General features: G+C 43.2%; 2 protein-coding genes across 5 annotated transcripts; both read left to right on the forward strand.

The window, feature by feature from the left end:
• The first annotated feature begins 295 nt into the window (after nt 1-295).
• On the forward strand, nt 296-4956 carry fdps (farnesyl diphosphate synthase (farnesyl pyrophosphate synthetase, dimethylallyltranstransferase, geranyltranstransferase)). Of its 2 annotated transcripts, XM_084944830.1 has the most exons (10): nt 296-467; nt 908-1060; nt 1144-1284; nt 1756-1836; nt 1961-2083; nt 2708-2796; nt 2879-2951; nt 3038-3115; nt 3238-3372; nt 4332-4956. In XM_084944830.1, the coding sequence occupies exons 1-10, from the start codon at nt 465-467 to the stop codon at nt 4530-4532; spliced, it is 1077 nt and encodes a 358-aa protein (XP_084800956.1). In that variant the 5' UTR covers nt 296-464; the 3' UTR covers nt 4533-4956. The 2 variants fall into 2 exon arrangements, with proteins under 2 accessions (XP_084800956.1, XP_084800955.1); XM_084944829.1 differs by lacking the exon at nt 296-467 and having other exon boundaries at nt 586-1060.
• Nucleotides 4957-6391: 1435 nt separating this feature from the next.
• rusc1 (RUN and SH3 domain containing 1) lies at nt 6392-24561 on the forward strand. 3 transcript variants are annotated; one of them, XM_084943207.1, is made up of 12 exons: nt 6392-6502; nt 8943-12254; nt 14279-15169; nt 16247-16369; nt 16480-16556; nt 17013-17187; nt 17508-17613; nt 18905-18951; nt 19945-20465; nt 20560-20804; nt 20968-21135; nt 22146-24561. In XM_084943207.1, the coding sequence occupies exons 2-12, from the start codon at nt 9062-9064 to the stop codon at nt 22309-22311; spliced, it is 5712 nt and encodes a 1903-aa protein (XP_084799333.1). In that variant the 5' UTR covers nt 6392-6502; nt 8943-9061; the 3' UTR covers nt 22312-24561. The 3 variants fall into 3 exon arrangements, with proteins under 3 accessions (XP_084799333.1, XP_084799335.1, XP_084799334.1); XM_084943208.1 differs by having other exon boundaries at nt 6495-6577; XM_084943209.1 differs by lacking the exon at nt 14279-15169.
• Nucleotides 24562-24569: the final 8 nt, after the last annotated feature.

Raw genomic sequence — 24569 nt, forward strand, 5'->3', positions numbered from 1 at the left:
AGTATAGAAATTATCTATGTACTGAATAGGATCATATAATTTTCTTATATACTGTATACTACTGTGTACTATAATACAGTATAGAAATTTCTTCATTTGCTTTATCATACTCCTCTCTCCACTCTTGCCACTCCACTTAAGCTCCGCCTCTTCTCAAGTCCTATTGGTTAGCCATTGTGAAAGCCCATCCTGGTTCGATGCACCAAACCAATGAAACCCCTTAATGTCAAATGGAGCCTTTTAAAATCTCCGCCCATATTTAACCACTCGCAAGGAACACTGGGACATTTAGTTCGACTGCGGTGTAATAAAACAGACAGCAGCGCGACAGCAAACTACAGTCTGATATCCTGGTTTTAGGAGACGTTCACAGACTCCAGTTTGACAACAAGACTGAGAAAGTGAAGACCGGCATTTTATACTGTATTACATCGTGCAGTCTGGGATTACAGGGCGGTGTTATTATGGTGAGTAAAGGCATTTGTATGAATAAGAAACATTTTCATTCGTTATGTTATAACTAGCCTAGAAGACAGCGTGAATGAAGGAAAATGATGTAAGCTAAAGTCAGCAAACGCTTCTTTTCATGATAACGGAACTAGCTAGCTAATAATAGTTTCTCTTTAGCTTAATCCACTCTGCCGGATAGACCATGGCCTAGTAGTGTTAAAGTAACCTGGTAGTGTTACAGTCACCTGGTTGATCCTCATCTGGAGCAACCATGTGATTTACCTTTACCTATAGAAACGTTTGTTACTGGTCGGCACAATTGCACGGTTGAAGGGTAATGAGACGCTTGCTGAGCTGGGTCTCCAGTGCCCATAAAATTATCCGGACAGTTTGGCTGACCGTGTCCCCCCTCAGGCCAAGAAACACCTCTCACCTGCTGTGCATCTCGTCTTTGCAGGGAGACAGAGTTTGCAATGGGACGCACAACAAGAAGGCTCTGCTTTCAGACCCTCAGCTGTTTGAAGACCAGTTTGAGGAGCTCGTCACAGAGCTCACAGAGAGAGACTTTACAGATCCCGTGCTGGCAGACGCATTGAGAAGACTGAGAGAGGTAAGTATGTATGACTGGTCTCTTTTTTCATTTAGCAGAGGGGGACAATGATATGTAGATGTTCATATGTGTTTTTGTTTAAGGTTTTGGTATACAACACTCCTGGAGGAAAGAGGAACCGAGGCCTTTCTGTGATTGGCTCACTCAGGGAGCTTGTCCCGCCCTCCCAGCTTACCCAGGACACCGTGCAGCGGGCTCTGTTGGTCGGCTGGTGCATTGAACTGGTGAGGGTTTGGTATGGCATGCTAAATTAAAAGTCTGACAGTATTTCATTAATTTTTTACCCATTAAAAGTCAGTGTCGGTCACAGGTGATTTTAATTCTGTTCCAACCTAATTAAGCATTAAGATGTTAAGCTGCTTTAAAAGATTGCACTACATAGTTATGACCTCCTTTAAAGTCTGCAATCTTCAGTAGGGGCTTGGGACCACAATAAGCAGTACAAACAATATCATTACTACTTTAACCAGTAACTTTACACTATCCTCATCTGTAATCATGTTTAATCGTGATTTATCTTTAATCATTGTTGAGGCTGGATTTTACTAAATTGACAGGAAGGTAGCTGGAATATGCAGGTCGTGTGTCTTTAAAACTTTCTCTCACGAGCAGACTCTTGACTGTAGCGTTGACACTTTGCACAAGTGCTACGTTTTCTAATTTAGGTGTTGCCACTGTGTGTCTGATACTTGCAGCTTCAAGCATTTTTCCTCGTGGCAGATGACATCATGGATGGATCTGTCACTCGGAGAGGGCAACCCTGCTGGTACAAGAAAGTGAGACTTAAAATATTCCAGAAAAGGAGACTAGTATGAGTTTGTGCTGTGGTTATTTTCCCACTTCCCTCTGGTTACCTATATAAATCCTACCTATTGGTTTGTTTGTTTTTGTTTTTTTTAGGATGGTATAGGTCTGGATGCCATTAATGATTCCTTTCTGTTAGAGGGGTCAATCTACAGACTGCTTCGCAGATATTGCAGAGATCAGCCCTACTATATTCACCTCCTGGAGCTGTTCAACGAAGTGAGTCTTCTTGGCTGAAAGTGTGCTTGTGCATCTGGCAGCAAATTCATCACTTCGTTCGTAAAATGTATGCAGTAACGGCTCTTAAAAGCCAACCGAGAGACTGCTGAAGAGGTTATGACTGTGGTTATGCATGATTTCACTCAAATGTCCAGCTTGAGCAATATATTATTGCATAGTTAAATCCGGCTCAACACTTAGTCATCTTCAGCATTGTCCACTGTCCACAAACTACTCCTCAGAAAATGCAAAACATCCTTCAATCCATTTTCTTTACCGCTTATCCCGTTCGTGGCAGTGGGGAGGTGGCTGGAGCCTTTCTCAGCTGCCATAGAGGGAAGAGAAAAAATGTCCTTTACAACATTTTCCTCAAGCCAACACTGTCATCTTGCTGATGTGTGTTTTGTTCAGCCAACCAATTTAATCAGCCTGCATATTTAGATTGTCATAAAAACTAACCACAAAATTTTCAACAGTTTCCTAATTCTTTAATTAAAATCTCTCAAATTATTCATCAGCTGTCAAAACATTTGCTTATTAAGTGACCGACCAGTTATTTCAGAAACTCAAGTACTTGTGAGTTTTTACTTACCTTGTGTGTTTTCTTCTTTCTTTTCCCCTCAGGTCACTTTCCAGACAGAACTCGGTCAGGCTCTGGATCTCATGACTGCTCCACCCAGACAAATTGACCTCAACAGATTCACCATCGAAAGGTAAGAAGGGGAGAGAGTGTTGAAAGATGAGTGTTGTTTATTGCAATAAGTATTTATTTCTTTTTCTTTTTTTGTCTTTAAGGTATAAAGCAATCGTAAAATACAAGACTGCCTTTTATTCATTTTACCTCCCAGTGGCAGCTGCGATGTATATGGTGAGTGTGTCAACTTCATGTTGCATAAAAATGGAGGTAAAATAATACAGCTTTAAAACACTCTTTGTACCTTTTTTCTTTTCCAGGCAGGAATCAACAGTGAAGAAGAGCACAGCAACGCCAAGCACATCTTACTTGAGATGGGGGAGTTCTTTCAAATACAAGTAGCTACTTTTCCTCATCATTGACCTTCATAGCATAATATTTCCCATTCGTTAGCTGCACGTGTTGCATATACGCTGCTGACTATTCTGTTTTAATGACCATCTGATGTATTCTGTCACAGGATGATTACTTGGACTGTTACGGTGACCCTGCTGTGACAGGAAAGATTGGCACAGACATTCAGGACAACAAATGCAGCTGGCTGGTTGTGACAGCCTTGGAAATCATGACTCCTAAGCAGAGAGAAGAGCTAGAGGTTGGGCCTCATTAAATAAATGCTTCTCTTCTGATCACGTAAAATTTATAAATATGTGGCAGAGTTGGGTTGCCACTGTGTAGAATTTTCATTTTGATGATGCTTAGCTGTACGTGCTTTTGTTTTTTATCCTTTAAATGTGTAATTTGTATGGTTGTTAGTTTTAAAACTTCTTTTTTAAATCAACTGATATAATGAGCAAAATAATAATATTAACCGTATTAATACATTATGTTGCAGAGAAAGTAGCAATCTCTCTATCTAGCCCTGTCCCTTACATTCTTGTAATATTACTTTGTAATTAAGGGGGTGATTTTGAGTTAACATAGCATCTCATCTAGAGAGAATTTTCATACGGACAAGAGAGTAACCACTGTTTGTGTATACCGTCGTTAGACTCTGCAGTAGGATAGAATAAACATCTAGATCTGCTGCCGGGGTAGCTTCATTATTCATGTCAGCTGGTTGCAGAAATTAGTCCTTGGCATCGCCAGATGTTGCTAGGGCCTCGGTCACATGCCATAGAGACCAGTCAACGGTTACACTCTATTGTCTGCTTGTTGTACAACAAATTGAGATACATCCAACTACAACAAACTACACAGCAGCTTGATTTAGTGCTGGCAGTTATGCAGCTCTATGCTCTAAAGATCGCATTGCTGGCTTGCGTCTTCTATAAGAAATCAATACTAGTTTCTGGTGGAGTAGTGGTTCAGCTCTGTTTGCGTCATATGACATAAAATTGCTAATCTTACCCTTAACTTTGCTTACTAGCAGATATTCAATGTTCTGGGCATCCAGAAAATTCCCCTGATGTATGTAATCATTGGTACAGTTTAAGTCGGTATTAAAACGTCTACACCTTTAATTCTTTGATGTTCATCTGTTCCCACCTTGTTTAGACTCATGACTAGAGTCATTTGTTAGTGTTAACAAGTTCATTTTGATCTCCTCCTCAGGGATGTTATGGACAACATGATGAAGCCAGTGTGGAAAAGGTCAAGGCACTGTACAACAGCCTGCAGATGCCATCATTGTACCAAAAATATGAAGAGGAAAGCTACCAGCGCCTACAGAAACTCATCGCCAGCCACGCACAAAACCTTCCTCACTCTGTTTTCCTCAATTTTGCCCAAAAAATCTACAAGAGAAACAAGTGAGAGGGCTTGCTGCTTTGTAGAAATTATGTTAACAGCATCAAATACACAAGTCTGGTGACTCTTATGAATACGCACAATCAGGTCCTCTCTTATTTAAATAAAGTGTTTCAGACTTCAGCAGTGTAACTCAGTCAGGACTTTGTTTAATAGACGATGTCCTCTGTCAGAGGAATCTGATAGATGGATAACTTTGGAGTGAATCACAAAGGGTCTGATTTAACTTCAGTGTTTGCCTGAACTGAGGAACACATGAGAGGGATGATGGATTAGTGTTTTTTTGATTGCATAATAAATGGGTGAATGCTGATGGCAGAGGACAGATGATGAAAACTGACAAACTGTTCCATATGTTTTATAGTGTTTAAAGTCCGTACTAGCCAAGCATTTATTGCTTTTAATAAATAATATATAGTGTATGAACAAACATGGTTGTGTACATTTCATCTTTTTGTGTGGTGTTATGTTGTTTAAAGAGACAAAGGATTTTTTACCACAGCTTTTCCAAACATCCTGGTTTTATTTTGTATGCTTACGTTATTTTACTTTCCTCACACAAATCAAAATTATTAACCACCATGATGCTAATAGTCAATGGTGTGTCCAATTTGCAGCCTGTAGTCAGTTCTAGTTTTCATGAAGCCTCACATACGTCTGAGCAATCTCAGCCCAGCTCTCAAGCTCCAGATTTGATGGTCTTCTGGCATGGACCTCGGTCTTCCCGACAGATTTACAAAGTCAGGGCTTTGTGCAGACCAGTCTGTAATGTTCACTTTGGCCGTCTGGAAGCAGTTCTTCAACAGAGGCAACAAATGTTTTAAGTCACTGTCACCTTGGAAAACAAAGCGATGACTGCTTGAGGTTTTCTTCCAGAATCTTCACATATCCTTATTTCTTTGTGATTCCTTCCACTTTCATGAGATTCCCAATTCCAAATGCACTGAAACATCCCCACCACGTTGTACCCCCAATACCTTGTTTCACTGTAGGGAGGGTGTTCTTTGAGTTGTATTTCTCTCCCTTCTTTCTCCAAACATAAGCAGCATCCCTGCTCTAGTTTCAGCTCATCTGAGGAAAGCACTCAGCATACTTAGCATACTTTAGTCTGACCTCAAAATTTCTCGCAGTTTTTCTTTCCAGAGTGTTTGAAATCTTTTGCTTCCTACGTCTACGAGACTTGGTCTGTATTGTGTGGCTCCCTTTGAATTTCTTGATGATACTTCTCACTCCAGTTCTTGACACTTGGATACGCTGTGATACTGTTTTATATCCATCTACTGCTTTATCAGCATGAATAATTCTTTTTCTCGACTCATAACTGATATCTTCTGTTTTTGGCATGATTTTTACTCAAGTGACGACTCAAACCCTTGCTGACATTTTTATACTGTGTTTAACTTGGAGGATAACCGTCAGCTTGAGCTTTGAGCACTACAAAATAATAGCATGTCATTGCACAGCAGTGGTTCATGATATAGCTCAATAAAAAGATCCGTTTTTCAGCGGGCTAATAATTTTGGTCATGGTATTTGTTTCTGAAATAACTTTGTTATTATGTACAAATAGAAATAATTGTGTGTGTATGTGTGTTTGTGTGTGTGTGTTGGGAGGGGATAATAATTATATCCTTTTCTATATGTATTTAAATTGCAGTTAAACGCAATTAAATATGACCTTTTTATATGAGTTAATTTGCTGTTAAAGTAATCACCAAATGCATAAATCATGATAATTGGGCGGTGAACACTTGAGACTCATTATTTTAAGGAGGCAAAGCTAAAAAGGACTATAGATTAACTGAATGTGACGATAAGGCGAGGGGTAAGGGGTGTGGTTTGATCGGGGGAGGTGGGGGGATTTCTGGATGCTCGCGAGAAGACAGATGCTGAGGCTGTTCGAGATTCACATTCTCACGGACTGGGGATGTGAGAGAGCCCGACGAGATGGAGACCTTCATCCATCTTTATCTGAATGTGAGTCAGGTGCATTTTTATCAGCTTTATCGTGCATGTAGATGTCTTTCAAGCGAACCTGCATGAGACGATCGGGTAAGAAAATCCTCCTCTTACCCCCCTGAGACTGCGTAGGATAAGACAATAAATTCCTCTGTTCGCGGTGGCATTTGTCGGATTAGATAGCTTTGCGTAAATACGCAAATAACTGTTTTGTCTGTTCTAATTGTAGTGTGAAAATGATGGTTTTTGTCTGAGTTGTAATAGGGGCGTATGGGCCCGTTTATCAGAGCGATGCGGGTTGGAGGTACTCCCCTCCTCCCTCCTCCACCCATCCACCCCTGTCTCCATCAGCTCTGTGGGATCAATAGATACAGGGTTAAACTCTGAGCACAGGACGGATTGCATTACATATGACGGTATGCTGTGTTCTATATTTTATTTCAAGGCTTAGTTTGCTAAGGGCCATCCCGACGGAGGCCCAGCAGTGTAAACAGGCACTCCAGTGATTTATATTCTTCAGTGATGTGAAGGGCACTGTGGAGGAATATATGAGCAATAGCCTTCAGTAGATGGGCTTTTAAAAAGCAGACTGGGTGTTGTTCTCTACCGCTGAGTGATTATTTCATGCTCCACTTAAATGTATGTGTGTTTTCTTTGTTATTTACGATTTGTTTCTTTTGATCCAGATTTCCATGAATATCATAGCCCAGTGAAGATGAGCATAACTGATGACAGTTATCAGACTATAAATTAGCTGACAATTATTATTACAAGGAGAATCATTTCATGTGTGTGGGTGGGTGTTTGAATAGTTGGGTGTTGTGTGAAACCAGCAGATGAAAGGAGCCGTGCAGGTATCTTGCAGAAGCACTGCATACAAATAGAGAAGCTCTAAAACTATCTATTTAGCTGCAAGATTGCAGGAATTAAGTATTCGAAATTTTGTATGGAAGACACCACCTTCTGTATTACAGTATTATCACCGTTTGCATCATCTCACCATTATGACAATGTAATTTTTTGTTTATGTGGATATTATTATTCCCCAGGGATGCTGGAGCCTACCCCAGATATTGTAGGGTTCACTCTGGACAGGTGCCCAGATCTGAATAATATTTTTGATCATATTAATAGTCATTTTAAGCCCTAACATATAAAAAGACATTTTATATGTTAGGGCTACATTTTTCCAAACAGATGAGTCCCAGCTGTGGTCTTTAGATGTCTCAGTACCTACCATAGTACCTCTAAATCTTATTCCTAAAGTTAACTCTAAAGCTGTCAGAATATTTAATTTTTGGCTTTAAAAATAATTCTGCTAGTCTAAATAATAGAGCTACTTTTAGCTGCTCTCTTACTCACAAGGGGCCGACACAGTGAGTAGCTCTTCATGTTTAATTTGGCAGATTTCCTTCCAGGATCAAACCGGAAATCTTTCATTTTTTAGGCAAAGATGTAAACCACTGCCACATTAGAGAACCAGTTTGCCAGTATAAAAAAAGTCTAAAAAATTATTTGCATTTTTTCTCAAGAAAAAGGCCCTTTGATTTGTATCCACAGCATATGGTCAGGGCTTATCAATGATGACTAAGACCTCACAGGGTTAAATGATTATTTGATTATGACTCTTGCTGATTCACTTTCAGTGAAATTGACTGCTGGAGAGGCTGTGGGATGGAAAGAGCAAATCTTTTCCATATATTTTTGATGATAGGACAGAATGGCATTCGGATATCTAGTTTTCAATTCTTATATTTAAGTACCATCACACCGGCTTATATATTTCAAACCTGCGTGTCTGTAATGATCCTGGTTGCTCTGCATGTGTTAGCAGATTTGTTTGACTTCCTGCAGGAAAAACTAACCTTTATTTGACCTGTTTAAGATGAATATATTTGATAAATGCTTGAAAGGATGGAGTAAATAATAATAAAAATTCAAACAATGTAAACTAGACTTTGTGTGAAAGTGTACATTTATAATTTAACACCCTGTTACACAGCAGTGTAATCTGCTGCACCTGGTTTTAAATATTTTATTTGTTTGTTTGTTTGTTTATTACTTTTGGTTGGTTTTGCATTTATTGTTTGGATTGGTATGCTCACCTTTAATACTAAAAGAAACATTCCCACCTCAACACACACACACACACACACACACACACACACAGAGGAATTAAAATTAACTACTAAGAGTTCTCAACGTATTTATTTTAAGGGGCAATGCTTGACAATGTGCTACTCTAACTGTGAGTCACAGTGTGTGACTTCCTAGGCTGTGATAATTACCGAACAGAAAACCCCCAAAAGCAGTTGCCTTTTAATGAATAGTCTCGATGATGGGTTCGCTTCGAAGCTTAAACCTAATATGCAAACATGTGTAGAGTAAGAAATCGCTCTGCGATGAGCAGAAGCTGCTCATATTTGTTATTCACTGTGTGTCTTCTTTGATGTTACAGGATCTCGGGAGTCACGCCAAGATGTGACTGCCACGGCGCGTCATAGTTTGGAGGCTCTACAATACTTGTTTCCATAGCAACAGAAATATCAGAATATCCAAAAAAGTCCCATTCCCACAATGCAGTCCTCTCAGCCGCCGAAACCGCGGCGCTTTGACGTCAGCAGACGGACCAATAACTTAGCTGCACCAAAGTCACACGGCCCTGGGTTTCAGAGGGAGGATAAAAACATGAACACAATCACCACGCCGTCCCCACGCCGGGCCACCAAGGGCCCCACCGCTCCCTCCAGGACCAGAGTGGGCGTACAGCCTCGAGCTCCAGTAAGCCAGTCCAGGTTAAGCTCACAGAAACAGGGTTCTACTGTCTCTAAACTAGCTAAACCCAAACCCAAGAATGCCCGTGCATCTGCAGCAACTCAAATTGTACCCGCAGCGGATCCGCCTCCTCCGCTTCCGTCAGTTCTTCCTGTTGACCCGAACTGCAACGAGCCGAGCCTCCCATGTCTATGCTGTGATGGCCGATCCCCGCAGGACAACAACAGCATGTTCAACCACAACCACAACAACAACAACACCATCTCCCTCAGACATCAACTGCAGCTACCGCCTCCACCGGCCCCGATGCCCCTGAGGCAGGATGGGACCGGGGCCAAGGAGCAGGCACAGGCAAAGGCCCAGATGGAAATTTCTGCCTGCCCTGCTGCCAGTCTGGAAAGTGAAGAGAAGATTTCAGATGAAAACACTGAAGTAGACAATAAGAAAAATGCAAAGGTGGCGGAAGATGATGAGGAAGAGAGCAGCGGGGATATTGAGATTGACGATGAAGAGGACGATGACGATGAAGACGATGACACCCTGGTCCCCTCGTGCTGCGACTGTCCCCCCTCCCTCCTGGAGTTCTCGCTTTCCTCTTCTACCTCCTCTTCCTCCACTTCCATCAGCTCCTGTTCTGATCTGGAGTCTGACTGTGCCGATCAATCTGCCTCCATCTGCTCTTCCCAAGATCAAGACAATCTGTCCGTCTCTCTTTCCTCCAAAGACCACTCTCTCCCACAAGGCCCTGATAGCAAGCCTCCTGCTCGCTCACCTCCATCCCTCCCTCTGAACCGAAATCCCTTCTGTTTAACATCTCATTCCCCGAGTCCACCTTGCTCCCCAGATGAGGGTTACCCTTCTGCACTTGACTCACCTTCCCCTGACTACTTAGGAGTCAAAGATGATTCTGAGGTCACCAAATTAGGCTTGCTTGACTTTCTAGAATCGGTCGGAGAATTTGGGAAAATGGAGCGGTTCAGCCAGGTGATCCAAGTGGCTCGCTGGGATCTGGACGGGGAACAGCACTGGGATGTTCTGCGGGATCGCTTAGATCACCTGGATCGTTTGGAAAAGGTGAACAGGGAAGTAAAACTGACCTACATTGCCAGACTCCACGAGAAGGGACTTGATCTTGGAGATCTGGATGAGCAGGACCTTTCGGATGTCATGGATGAAATGGGCAACATTGACATTCCCTGGAAGCTGTATAAAACACATGATGGAACGATGGGAGAATCTCAGGAGTTTTCCGATGCCGGGGTCGACTTAACCGCTCCGTCAGACTGTGAAGATCCCCTCGTTCCAGATTCCCTCACACCTTCCCCTGTTGAACCGCCACCTAGACCCCCAAAACCTCCAGCGCGACATGCCAGCGTGAGCTCGGACCTCCACACCTACATAAATATCAGCAGAGAGACCACCTCCATCGCTGTTTCCACCTCTCCTACATTGTCTACCTTCTCACCTAACTCCTCATCCCCCACATTCACCACTTTTAGGTGTGAGAAATCCCTACCTTCATCTCCACCATCCATTCCTCCTCTCCCTGCTTCTAAGCCAGTTCCTTACCTCACTCTGTATACCACCCCTTCTCCACCTCCCTCTATCCCCACCCCAACACCTCCTATCCCTCCACCTCGAAAGCGACACCTCGCACGGAAGGAAGCGCAGCGCCTCGCGGCTCTTCAAGCCGGACAGGAAAAGACCCCCATGTCCCTCCCCCCACCTACCACCCGCCCCCCACCACTCCCTCCTCCACCTGTTATCTCAGTCTCCTCTTCCTCTCCTCCTGCCATACCACCTCCACCTGCGCTGCCTCCTCCACCATCCTTCCACGCATTGGATGTAGAGATTCGGAAACTGCTCATGCTTGCTGGACTTACCCAAGCCGAGCTCCTCAAACTCAGCCCTGAGCTTGGTGTCTGTGTCGGGGGGTTAGAAGACGAGGGAGATGGAGATAATTTCATGAAACCGAAATCTCTGGAGTCACAAGAGTTCAGTCTGCGGTACAGAGAAGAGGAAAGTGAGCCTGACACACAGCTGGTGGCCAGAGATCAATGGATTGGCACTGAAAAGTTGGAGGGAGATCAAAAAGCAGATATAGCTGAAGAAGGCAAAAAGAAAGAGGAGGGCAGAGACACACAGAGAACAACGTCATTTACTGAGATGGCAAGGAGAAGGAAGAAAAACACTGGCTTGGCATTTGACCAGTACTACAGTTTAAGCAATACACATGAAGATAAAGCAAAGAATGTGAGCTTTGGGGCTTCCCGTTATTCTGCTGAGCCACCAGAGTCACCGCCGCCTCCTCCTCCCCCTCGCCCTCTGCCACCCATTCCTCCATGTTTGCCATCCATCAAAGTCAGCACTCTGCCCGCCAACTCTGAACAACCTGAGCGTTTTGATTGGCTGATAGCATTCACACCTGAGTGTGAAGCCCCACCACAGCTGCCACCCCTAGAAAAGAGAAAGGCATATGTGGAAACCCAAAAGAAGCCCAATTCGTCAGGTACCTCTCCAGGGTCAGCTCCAAAGGTCACAACCTTTAAAGAGTTGCGTTTCCGCAACAAGAGCTCCTCTCCTCCGACTAAGGTGATCATTGAGCCCGATCCTGACCCCACAATAATCACTCCAGATCCAGATATACTCTACAACTTAAAGTGGAGGAAACATAAGGAGGGAAGTGATGGCAGCCAGTGGGAGTACACCTCTCAGGCTCAGGCCCTCTTCATGCAGCCGCCGCCAGCCCTCACCTCAATGGCTGCTCTGCAGGAAATGCTCCAGAGAGCTGATAAGGAGGGGGGGCAACTAGAGTTGTGCCCATCACAGAAGATTGGCTGCTCAGTCAGTGACAGCAGCCTGTGGACCTTGGACAGAGAGTGGGAGGGGGAAGAAATTAAGAAGGAAGAAAAAGAAGGGAAGGACAAGCTAAAGGAGGAGGTGGAGGTGAGAGGACAAGCTGATGGAGGACGGACTTTTGAATCAAGAACTTCAGGTGAGTGTGATTTTAATGGTAGTAAATTGGAAGTTATATTCAATTACACAAAGTACATTCCTGCCTGTGCATGTGCATAGAAGAAAGTAAACACACAAAAATAAGTCAGAGCAAATTGGATGACAGAACAGATCTGGGACGGGCACACTCACAGTCATCTTGCTCAGTTCTTCAGTGACGCACAAATAATATCCTTTGACATTACAATGAAAAGAAACAGAAAGCCAAGGGAAATGAAAAAAAAAGTACACTCATTTGTGGAAATGATAAATGGAGCCACGGAAGAGAGATGGAGCGGGAACATGAGTCACAGAAAAGGATGATGCAATGATGTGATGGCAGGGCATACACAGGGTGATTTTAGATAGGGGAGTAAGAAATGTGAACACAACAGTGAGAGATGGAAGAATATAGTGAGGCTAGTGAAGGTAATATGAGGAGAAAGGGGAGGTTGGAAAGTTTCCAGCCAGTATTTCCTGTACGGGTTATCAGTGTGTGATGTCATCACAGACTTATTCAATTATTCATCCACTCTTCAGATTGAGGGGGAGAGGAATAATGGAGCTCACTACCTTCCTCACTTTTAATCTGACTTTTTCCTGTTTCCTGTTTTTGTTTTTTTCTTTCTTTGTTGGCATCCTGAAATATTTTCCTTCTCCCCTCTCTCTCTGCTTCTTTAATAGTTTTGAATCCCAGTTTTGGGACATTTATGTGTTTTTACTTATGCTGTCTCCACCCCAACACCCCACCCTTTGCTCCCTGGAGCAGCACAGATAGCTCAGATCAGGTTACGTAGCTCATATGTTCCTACATTAGGCTACATTAAAACTAAGTTGTTCATGTACAGCAGGGTATTTAAAACCAAGACTGGATTATTTTTTCTAAATGATTTATAGGTTAAAAATTTATAGGTTAAAAGTTTCAGATCTTTTCTCAAAACCACTGCAGCGAGGTAGGTTTGGGGGATAGGTGTATACACCTTTAAGAGCTGAAGGGGTGGATCTTAGTACATAGACCAATTACTGCCAGCCAGGGTCAGAAAACTAGGAAGTATCATGTATTTGTTGCAGTTCAGACACAGCTCAAGTCTAACCAAGGTATGGTTGCTTTCTAGCTCCTTTTTTTTAGTTTAAAGTAAATACAGTGTAACGAGAGTCAGGGTGCCACTCTGAATTTCCACAAAGGCGGGCCTGATGATTGAGCAGAAAGGAACAGAAATCTGTTATCTGTTGACTGACTCAGCAGTACAGTTTTTGCTGTACTGGTGGAGAAGGGAGGGGTGGTGGGGAAGAAGGTAGAGAGAGATAGAAACTAAAAGCAGAGAGTGAGAGAGAAGGTGATCCGGAGGTGATGACAGCACGCACTGCAGTAAAGTATAAAACGTTTAGCAACACCAGTCACTGACTGTGGTTATCACTCAGAACTCTCAGGTGTCAAACAGAAATCTGATGTCACAAAGAAAACGTGGATTCTTAACACGTGTTGTAGTAGGATGACTCTTCAGGAATGGCATTTTAATTATGATGAATTAAGCGAGTGAATGACAGACCAAGTCCTTCTACCGTGCAGCTGTGAGACTGCTCCGTAATTATTCTTTTACAGCCTCCGTGTCATTTCCTGTCATGTCAGACCCCTCCTAAGCGAAAGACTGTGTTTATTGCTCTTCATAAATCAGCTCCATTGACTTCCATGCACCGTCGGTGTGTAACTGTCAATCAGATGTTTGACTGGAATAAATACTGCATGGTGTTTTGAAGATGACTGCTAGAATACACATGTGCATTTTTTCTCTCAACAGACACTAACATGTTCTGCATCTCTCTCTCCTTCCCATTTCTTTGCCGCCTCTTTCTTACTTTTATCTTCCTTGTTTTTCTCACTTATCCATCCCGTTTGGTTTGTTTCCATTCGGTTGTCTCCATTTTGGCATCATCGTGCCCTCATTACCATTTATGCTTGTCCGTCTGCCCTCTCCATCCGAACTCCTGCACTTTTTGGCCTTGCTCTCCCTTTGAACCAAGCAGTTTCCTCACCCCCGCTCTCCCTCGCCCAGTCCTCCCAACCCTACTTCCTCCACACCGCTATCCCTTCCTTTCGCCCAGGCTACTGTTACTCCCACCCCCTTGCAGATCCCAGGCCCCGCAGTCATGTAGGCCAAGGGCCCACAGACACACACAGAAGCACACGGTGGACCCCTGCTGTCCGCTCAGCTTGTATCCACAGAGATGAATCGAGCTCTGTTATAAGCTCTGGGTTTAAAGATGAGTCCCCGGCTGCTTTTGGTGTAGAGTCTCCACGTGACTGTGGGGATAAGTTTAAGCAAAACACACATTCAGCTTACCAATATAACAGCGATCCCAAAACCAATGAAAGGGACTTTGCAACTGACTCAATCTGCAATCTTGACTCCCTTTACCAAAGTGATTCAGAGAAGCAGAATGATGCCAACGCCGTGTCTGTTAGCAGCACCGCTGAAGCTCCAGGTTGCACCACACCGTATAAGAATATTGATGTTATGATGATGTATTCAAACAGCATCGGTGCTAGGGATTCGATGTATTCAGAGAAGCGCTCACTCTCACACACAGACCAGGTCAGCATCAAGGCTAGGACATCCAAAGATCTCCCTCCCCTCCCCACCTATTACCTGTACCACCCTAAAAACTGCCCTCTTCACAGGGGGGCTCCCCCCCGCCTCTCTCCTATTGGAGCCCTCTCCCCTCCCCATCGCTCCGGAGCACCCCCTCCCGGTGCAGCAGGCTCCTCCCTCAGCTCCCCGCTTTTCCCCCGCTCGCACACCTTGCCTGCCCTCGCTGCTCCCCTCTACTATCCAAACCTCTACCCTCCTATACCGCCCAGGGCGCCCCCCCTACCCCCAAAACTCTACCAGGCTCCTCTGCAGTCACGCGTGGCGAGTAAGATCTCTCTCTCTCTCCATACATCTTACACTTTTTCTCCTTGTCTGACATCTTGCTTGCATGTCTGTCTGTCTCTATTTTCTTCTCTCGTCTGGATGTGGTGGCCTACACGCTTGTGTCACCTATGGCCCCGGGGGTTTGCAGATTTGAAAGAACTAGGTAACTGTAGCTGTTTTATATATCAGAAGGCGCGTCCCTGCAGGCCATCTGATACGTCTTATCTGCTCTGTCCTTTCAAATCTGCAAAGGGCCTTCAGAAGGGTAACAGCTGTTTCTGTCACAAGGTGTCTAGAGTCACTCTCATCACTGTCTCTCTCTCTCTGTCTGTCTTTCCTCACCTGTCTGTCTCTTTGTCCCGATGTTGTTCTTGTCGTCTTTTTGTTTTTGCATGGTGTACCCACACAGACACGTGCATTTCATGCAAAGCGAACCTTAAGTAGCTGCTTGATGATGATGTGATGCTAATAAATAAATAAAGTTTTCATTTTTATTTGTTCTGCGTTCGGTTAAGATCCACGGCATCCTGTCCATTGTACACATTTGCATTTATCGATCTAGTTTATATAAATACAGTTATATAAACAGCAAAATGTACTTTACACCTACCCTTTGCACATGGATGTACTTTCTTCTGACCTGGTTCTTGTGGTAGTTCCTACACTTGTTTGTTCCTAGCTCTGCAGTTCCTCCGTGTATGCCTATATTAAGTATGTGAGTATTTGTATAACTGTGTTTGTGTGAGTTGAGGTTAATTGCATGGGATCCTGTTTAGCCCTGAAGCAGACAAAAAGTTGTGTTCACAGATCCAGTTGTAAAAAACCTCATCACAGTAATCCTACAGGATGTGCTCGCTCACTGTTTGTCGTCAGCAGTAACGACTGCTTCCATCTGCTTCTATCTGGCTTCTTCATTGCTTAACTGCTCCTGCTAATAATGCTAATATTTTAGTTGTTTTGTTTCTTTTGGTGGTGATTCATTTTTTTTAAGTTTGTTAATTTGTATTTTTTTTATCACTTGCATACAAAGTAATTGCGATATATATTTATTTGGGGTTTTGTTTACCATCGCTGTCAGCTGTTCGCAGTGTCTCATTCGCTGGCTCTGTGCTGAAGACAGACACACCCTGGATGGGCGAGGATGTGAAGCATCCAATGAGAGGTCTTGGCCTATCCTCACTGTGCCTACAGGAAAAGAAAGGTGGGGTTGGATGTACATGTGCAGGATGTGCGTTTGTTTGTCTGTGCACGCTCTTCTAACCAGCTGTTGCTTTTACCTTTTTTTTTTTTACACCCGGTTCTCCTCTCTAGCCCTGGTAGGCGCAGTTAGTGTGGCAGTGGAAGCCATATTGGCCCAGTTCAGTTCTTCAAGGACTGTGGTTCAGAAGGTCAGTACCTGCTGGTTTGATGACAGTAGCTAGAAGGACTGTGTGCTTTTTCATTTGTTAGTCACCCTTTATAATCTATGTTTTTTTGGCTAAACGTCATGGTGTATTAAATTCATTGTTTACCTTTGAAAATATTTCCCCTCTTCCTTCTTGTTTTGACTATTGTGTGCCGTCCTCCAGTCTTCCTCAGTTAACAGGGTACTAGAGTATCTTAAGATAACCCAGTTTCTTAGTCACAAGAATTTCTTTGTCAACTTGCTGCTCACTCACCACCCAAATCATCCCTCATTACATCATGTTGATCATCATCACACAATCCCCCTTTTCCACCCCTCCCTCGCTCTTTGAGTCATCCTTTTCATCTTCTTGTCCAATCGCTGCACATCTTCCTCCTCACCAAACACCCATTTTTTCCCCCCCAAACCGTGCTCCCTTCCTTTCTTCTCCTCTCCTCAGGCCTTATCAGGAGACAGCGCTATAAATCCATCACTGGGCCGTCTGGTGCTGCAGTGCCTCTGCCCCGCCCTCCACAGCTTGCTGACTGATGGCTTGAAACCCTACCAGAGTGACCTGATTGCAGGCAGAAGGCCAAACTCTGCTTGGAGTCTGGTCCAGGCTTCAACCAGGGCAGGTAGCATATCATGCATCATAGCCGTGGATATTAAAAATCAGATATTATCCTGTTGTTCCTCTTGAGGTTTGGTTTCCTGGTTGATAGTGATAAACTCTGCAATTCGTCTGTCTCCACTTTTCTCCCACATCAGTCAATACTTGTTGATTTTATCGTCTAAAATGCTGAATAAAGTGAACACCAGGACACAGATATTGATTGGCCTACGAGTGCCAAGCTTCACAGCAATTTTTCACTCACTTCTGTAAGGTCCTTCATTGATCTCTCTCTCTCTCTCTCTCTGTGCATTTTATCCTCTTCCTCCCAACCGATCTTCCAAGGTCCTAAAACTCATGCCTTGTTCAGTCTGCAAGTTCGAGTTGGAGAGCTACCCCAGCTCAGACAGAGCAAACACAGGTTCAACGCATTCCTCCTCGGCCTACTGAAGTAAGCAGTGGCTATTAACAATCCTTGATCTCCACTGACGACTCGTTTAAGAGCACGTTATTCATTTTATTATTGCACTCATAAGGCCAGATTTACTAATGGTTCTGCACAACCACAGAACCCTTTTGTGGCATTCATTTTACCTCAAATTGCAGTAAATTGAACATAGAAAAAAGACTTGTTATATTTTGTGCCTGGTGTTGTTGTGGTAGTTGCATTAGCAGTGTTCATTTATTTGGAATGACAGGATACCAGTGTGAGTACGTAACGACATGGGTGGATGGGTCAAAGTTGTGAGTGTGTGTAAAAAGTTTGACTACATCCTGTAACTCTTCGCTCGGTCTTAACTCTGCACGCTTAGATCTGAGCTCCACATATTTGTGGTCCGTAGTAATACTGGTATTTTGATGAAGTGGAGCCTAACTTAACCGAACTGAAGTGAACTGAAGGAGGAGAGTCCTGATGTTAAACAGGGACTATATTTTAGAGTGGGCTGATGGTTTTCAGTGTTTCAGGCATTTAGTCTCATTTCAGTTTATTTATTTATTTTTGCTTCTCTCTATCAGAGCTGTTACATACCATATTGGAATGTGGAGCTGAAATGAAAACGGGATCTTTGTTAATGTGTTAGAAAAATGTCTTCATCTTACAATATGTAATATTGACTGAAATAGGTATTTAGCGCTTCATACAGCCTGCAGGAAACAAAAAAGCAGATCATGCACTTACATAGCGACACGGTAACAGTATCTTCAATAAGACACCGACAATAAATAGTGATTTGTGTTCTCCTACACATGGTGCAGGTCAGCTGTTACACATAGTTTGTAGTAACGCAGCTCTCGTCTGCGCTCCACCGGAGTCTCAGTCCTCAGGTTCACACTCAGTCTTCAGTCATTTCTAACAGTGGAGTTCAACCTTATATTAAAGATATTGTCTCTCCTCCAACTGCTTGTCATTTTCCTGAATTCTCTCACTGTTTTCAGAGAGAAACACTTGAGTAAAACCTGTACTTGCACTGTTTTACTACACCCTCATCGAGGCTGCTTGTTTTTAACCTGCTAATTTGTGCTGCTGTTGCAGAATGCTGAAATCAACTGCATGCGTTCTTGTTTATAAATTAGCACATTGTTAGTAGATCACCCACATAACTTTCCACTCCCATGGGCGCATTTCTGCATTTGGTAATTTGCTCCACTTAGTAAATCCGGCCTAAACTGCATAATAATTTCTGTGCACGTATCTTCTTTGTATCCTCGTTACTCATCTTCTTTCTGTTTTTGTCTCGTAGTACCAAGCTTCTTGACTTCTGGCTGTCTTACCTTCAGTCTTGCAGTGGTAAGTTTTCCTCTCTTCTAGCAGTTGTTGCAGTTATGAGCAGGGTGCAGTTTGCCAGGGTGGGGATGCAAATGCAGGGGATTTTCCCCTCTTTGATGAATAAATGAAATAAACTCAGAGTATCAGGAGACAGCTTGCCTGATCAGTGACCAGAATTTCCTGCAAAGGTGAGCTCCACAGCAGCTGCTGTGACGGGCTGATTGAGAAGAGCAGTCACGCGTTCATGTAAAAAGAACCTGTCCACAGTTCAAAGTTAGAGCAGGTGATTTGCGACACTGTAAGACGAGGTTACAGAAGAAAACAGGGAAGTGTTGAGAGAGAAAGGGGGAAGACACTCAAAGGGCTGTGGGTCAGACTCAACCTGTGCCACCGAACACTGACCATAGGATATGTGGTCACCTGCTGAGCAACCAGACTCATTTTTACACATTTTTTAACTCTCAAACTCGAAGATCTCCAATTGATTCAGTAAATGAATCATCCAGAGAGAAGGAAAGCGAAGCACTTCAGATGACGTGGGAAAGCAGAAAAAGTCTGTCATCAAAGCAGGCTGTTTTCTTGATGTAGGTATATGCTATACAGGACTAATTAATATTTTTCAAATGCAGCATTTTGTTCTGTTGAAATTTGTACGTATTTCTTTTCAAATATTGAAGCTTAATGGCAAAATACTATTAATTGGATTTGGGACTTTATTCTTGCATGTCAAACCTTTTATATGGCTGCATTTGATCGAGAGGTAAACATTAATATTTCTCTAGAGACTGTTAATATTCCTCATATTAATTTCATTGAAAAGAATTCATGAGAATATTCTTGTAAAAGGTGTGGACATGTGTTTACGTCCTGAATTTGTTTAGTTGGATTCTGTAAACGTTACATTGACAGCAGCGATAAATGCCATTATTTTCATGTCATGGTGCAAATCTGGTTACAAGCATAAATGTAAATACTGAAACTGACCTCTCTCTCTCGCGCGCTCTCTTTTCTCAGATGTGCTGGAGACCTATTACCACCCCACCTCTTTTATGCGTCTGTCGCAGACCGCCTGCCAGCCTCTGTTTGAGGAGCTGCTCCTTGTGTTGCAGCCTCTGAGTCTGCTCACCTTCAACCTCGACCTGCTCTTCCAGCACCACCATTTAGAGCCAGAGAGTCACAGGCCAGAGATCCCCAGCCCTCCCTTTCCGGATCCTGGATCCCAGCTTTCAACAAATGAGACAGCAATAAATGGGTCTCAATCCAAAACCCCAGACAGCAGATACAGTGAAAGCCTCTCAGAAGTAGATTTTGGAAGCCCAGATCATCAGGCAGCTAAAGATGCTAAATCATCACCTGTGACTAATTCAGATAATGGAGGATTGGGAGCGTCAACAGATACCAGTTTTGGACCCATAAAGGCTTCAGTCACTCAGGAGGAGACGAGTCCTCAACTGTTGTGGGTCCAGGAAAAAGAAATTGAAGATTTGCCTCCTCCTAACGTTGAGGAAGACAGCCTCGCTCAGCAGGCAGGACAGGTAGCCACAACTGTTCAACTCCTCTGCCTTTGTATTCAATGATGATTGTGTGATTATGCAGAAATTAATTTATCTGTTTTTTTTTTATTTACAGGTAATTCAACAAGGATGGGGTGCTGTGGTGCGCTGGGGAGGCCGACTGAGTCAGAATCTGGCTGAGTTGAGCCTCTCTGCAGTGAAGAAGGATGAGATGAACACAGATCTGCCAGATCTCCAGGCTCAGGCAGGAAGCAACTACACTCCAGTCAGCGGTAGTACTCAGGTTCCCTGGGGTCTGGGCCGGCTCTTTGGAGCCTCCAAAACTCCCACCAGCCCGACAGGTCACACACAACCAACCAGGTCAGTCATTAAATATGTAATAGTTATTATGTAGTCTAGACTACAGAAATTGGTTTTACTGATAATCAAATCCTCTGTTGAATAAATTAAATCAGCTTCTGAAGACAATTGTCTGTGACTCATGCCTGTTTGTAATTTTCCAAGTTTCTGTAATTTTCCTCAGACGTCCCTCTCAGTGGTTTGCACCCGGTGTCACTGCGCTGACCCGAATGGTGAGCAGCAGCTCCACACCAATGCTGAGAAAGATCCCCGAGACTCTGGGAGAGACCGGATCAGAGTCCGAGAAAGATGTCGACACACTGGAGATGAAGGACAAACCCAGACCACTCAGGTACAGCAGACATAACGTGATGGCAATGATGGATGAGGAGCAATGACACAGCATTGCTGTTTTCTCACTGTTACTGTTGCAAGCGCTGATTCTGTTTCCAAGTTTTAAATACATTTATATGACCTATATTGGCCTTTATAATGTAGACCAGGGGTCTCCAACTCCAGTCCTCGAGAGCTACTGTCCTGCAGCTTTTAGATGCGTCCCTACTCCAACACAGCTGAATCAAATGGTTGGATTACCTCTTCAGCACGCCATCAAGTTTGGCAAAGGTGATAACAAGCCATCCATTTGATTGAGGTGTGTCGGAGCAAGGATGCGTCTAAAAGCTGCAGGACAGTAGCTGTTGAGGACTGGAGTTGGACACCCCTGTGGTAGACTGTCTTCGTTAAGTGAATGGTAACATCTCAAAGCCCAAAACTGGCAAAAATCAGATGACAGCAGTGTAATTTTGGGTCAGACCTTTACACAAGTGGGATCCTAGTCTGCATATGAAAGATGGATCCAACTTCAAGGTATGAGTAGTGATACCAAGCTAGTGCCTCAAATCTGCATGCTTTCTTCTCATCTGAGAAGCCCCATTGTTTACACGCCTGTGACAAAAAAAATTGACCCGTGATATCAGTAAGTTCTCCCAATGATTTTATGGTCTCAATCGCTGGTTTCAAGTCAAATTTTACATTTCCATCCAGAGTAAATTAGATGATAGGGTTTGTCTGCCTTGTGAGTGTGCAGTGTCCTCTATTTTTCACCCAGATCTGGTTTCAAAAGACTAATATGGTCACAGTGGGTGACACAGTTATTTTTATGTCTTTTCTTTTGCAAATCAATATTTTTCCCCACTGATAAGGGTGGCAGGGGTTATACCAGAGACACCAGAATAGCTGCTGTTATCATTCTGAAGTCTTGTAAACGGTGACTCATCCCGTCTGACATCATACGCTGACGTTACTCTTTGTGGCTGGTGTAAACGTCGATCACTGCGGCTGAGACGGTGTCTTCTGTCCCAGGTCGGTGCGAACGCTGTGTGACCACGCTGGATCCGGTTCCGAGCTCAGCTTCCGCAAAGGGGAGGAGCTCGTGGTGTTAGGAGGCGTCGATCAAGACTGGATTCGCTGTCGTCAGGGAGACAAAGAGGGGCTGGTACCTATTGGCTACACCTCTCTCATCATGTGACCATAACTGCTGCACTTAATCAACACTAAAAAAATCAATAAATAATTATAAAATATATATATATATATTTTAGGTGAGTATTGAGAGGTTATGGTAAGGCTGCACTACTCTGAAAGGGATATTTCACACAGGCTCGGTTACAGTTTGAGTTAAGGGCATAACACCATCTGTTGTGCTTTATGTGCATCAGAGGCAATCTGCAGCCCCCCCCTCCTGTTATGAACATATTGGAGCTTTTCCCATCACAATCATTTCAGTTTGGTAGTGTTCAACTAATAGATTTTAGCAGCAGGAATTGAGCAGATGGTGCGAAATAATGACTCGACTCAAACTTGGATCATTTCAAACCAGAAGACCTTTGATCCTCGAGTGAATTATCCCTTCAAATGCCTTTTTTCTCCATTTCCGCCTTGCTTGCCGGCCACTGATCTGAAAGCGATCGCCAAAATTCTTTGCAGTCTGTCACACTCGAGTGCGTTCAAATCAGCGGCTATCTGTCGCGAGGAGGCGGCGGTCGACAGCCTGGCTGCAGGTCGTCGAGTGGGGAAAGCATGTCGGAGTAGTGGGCCGTAGCTCCTGTTGCATACTGCGTAGTAATGTAGTGAACTGTAGCTGTGTAGACCCGTTCTATTGACCTTTTACCCTTATTGACCTCTCATCTTTCTCACCTAGTTTATGTGTGTTTGACATGTTTCTGCTACTGTATTTGACTGTATAAATATACATATAAAAATATATATATATAAATATATAGCTATATAAAACGAGATTGATATTACCAAGATAGATAGAAAGGTAGATAAATATGAGAAAGTAGCAGCTTAAGGCTGCAGCCGTATTGATGGAGTGATTATTCATCTTTACATTTGCAACAACACGAAGCGGATGTCATACATGCAAAAACAAATGAATATGTGTTTATTTTAAGTATGCAATCCAGTATCTTCCCTATTGTGCGCTTTATGTATTGCCATTATCATCATATTCATAACATGATTAAATTTAGCTCATACCTTTTAAACTCTGTATGCACTGTAATGTACCACGAATGCTCTGAATGAAAACATCTTAGATATCCCACAAAGTTATAGACGACAGCGACCTGTAGCCAGAATCTCACAGAGCCTCCGTGGGTTTTAGCAAAAACCCTCACAAAAGTCTGCCCCGCTTTCTCGGCACTGTCTGAATTTCAAATGAACGCAGTGAGAAAAACCCCAGATGTGATGTCGATTCATAAATGCTACAAGTCTGTGGGTTTGGTGGCTGGTCTTCACCTCGTACCTCAGCTTTTGTATTTATCTTAACCCCATGTTTGCCGATCATAATCATTGATATTAATGGTAGTGGTAGCAGTGGAAGTGATTCGTTTGTTTTGTTGTTGCTTAAATGAAAAGAAAAAAAACCTGTTGTTTTGTGTCACATAATTATTAGTTATCTGTATCTAGGACTATGCATATATTTAAATGCGCAACTAGAAGTGTGTTTAGTTTGTTATAAAGTCGATTTTAATTTGATGTTATCATGCAAGAGGAAATCGGAAGCGTAAAACGATAAGTGCTTAAATTTAAAAAAGAAGGAGCGCGATTTTTAAGCGGCCAGGAAAGGCTAACGCTAAAGGACCTCTATTCAATCTGCAGGAAAGTTCCATTGCTATTGATCAATCAGGGAAAAGATCAGTTCTGCAGAGTTTCCGTGTAGCATGCGATTGCTGGCAACAGTCCAGTAGCATTAACTTAAACCAGTGTCATAACTCATTATCAGGAAAAAAAATGCCAACACAAGTGATTAAAAGAAATAAAAGAAACAAAGTCTAGATACAGATAAAATATCAGTAGACACGTTTAGTTTGTTTCTTTCCGATGTGAGATTACAAATGCATTTGTTTAAAAGCTATTTATTTATGGGATGTATTATTTATTGATCTTGAGGTTTCTGAAAGGAATAGCTCGCTAATTATCCGGGTTTTTCGTGTGCGAAAATGCACGCATGGCCGTGTGTATGTGCGTGTATGTGAAGTGAAAGCAGAGATGAGTTCGAGCACTTCTCTGTCAGCGCATCCTGCACTTTCACTTGTGTGTGTGAGTGACAGTTAGTTCTGTTCCTCCCTCTCCTCCTCTCTGGTGTCATGTAGCCCGTAGACATCCCGTTGTCCTACTGTTGCGTATAGAGTGCCCCTCTAGTGTCAGTCACTGTTCAGCTCCTGCATGTGCTTGTTTGTAAATACACCAAATAAAATATGTATAAACCAAACATGATCA

The sequence above is a fragment of the Perissodus microlepis genome, chromosome 11 (genome assembly GCF_051167445.1).
Source record: "Perissodus microlepis isolate ML-2025 ecotype Zambia chromosome 11, ASM5116744v1, whole genome shotgun sequence".
Lineage (NCBI taxonomy): Eukaryota > Metazoa > Chordata > Actinopteri > Cichliformes > Cichlidae > Perissodus > Perissodus microlepis.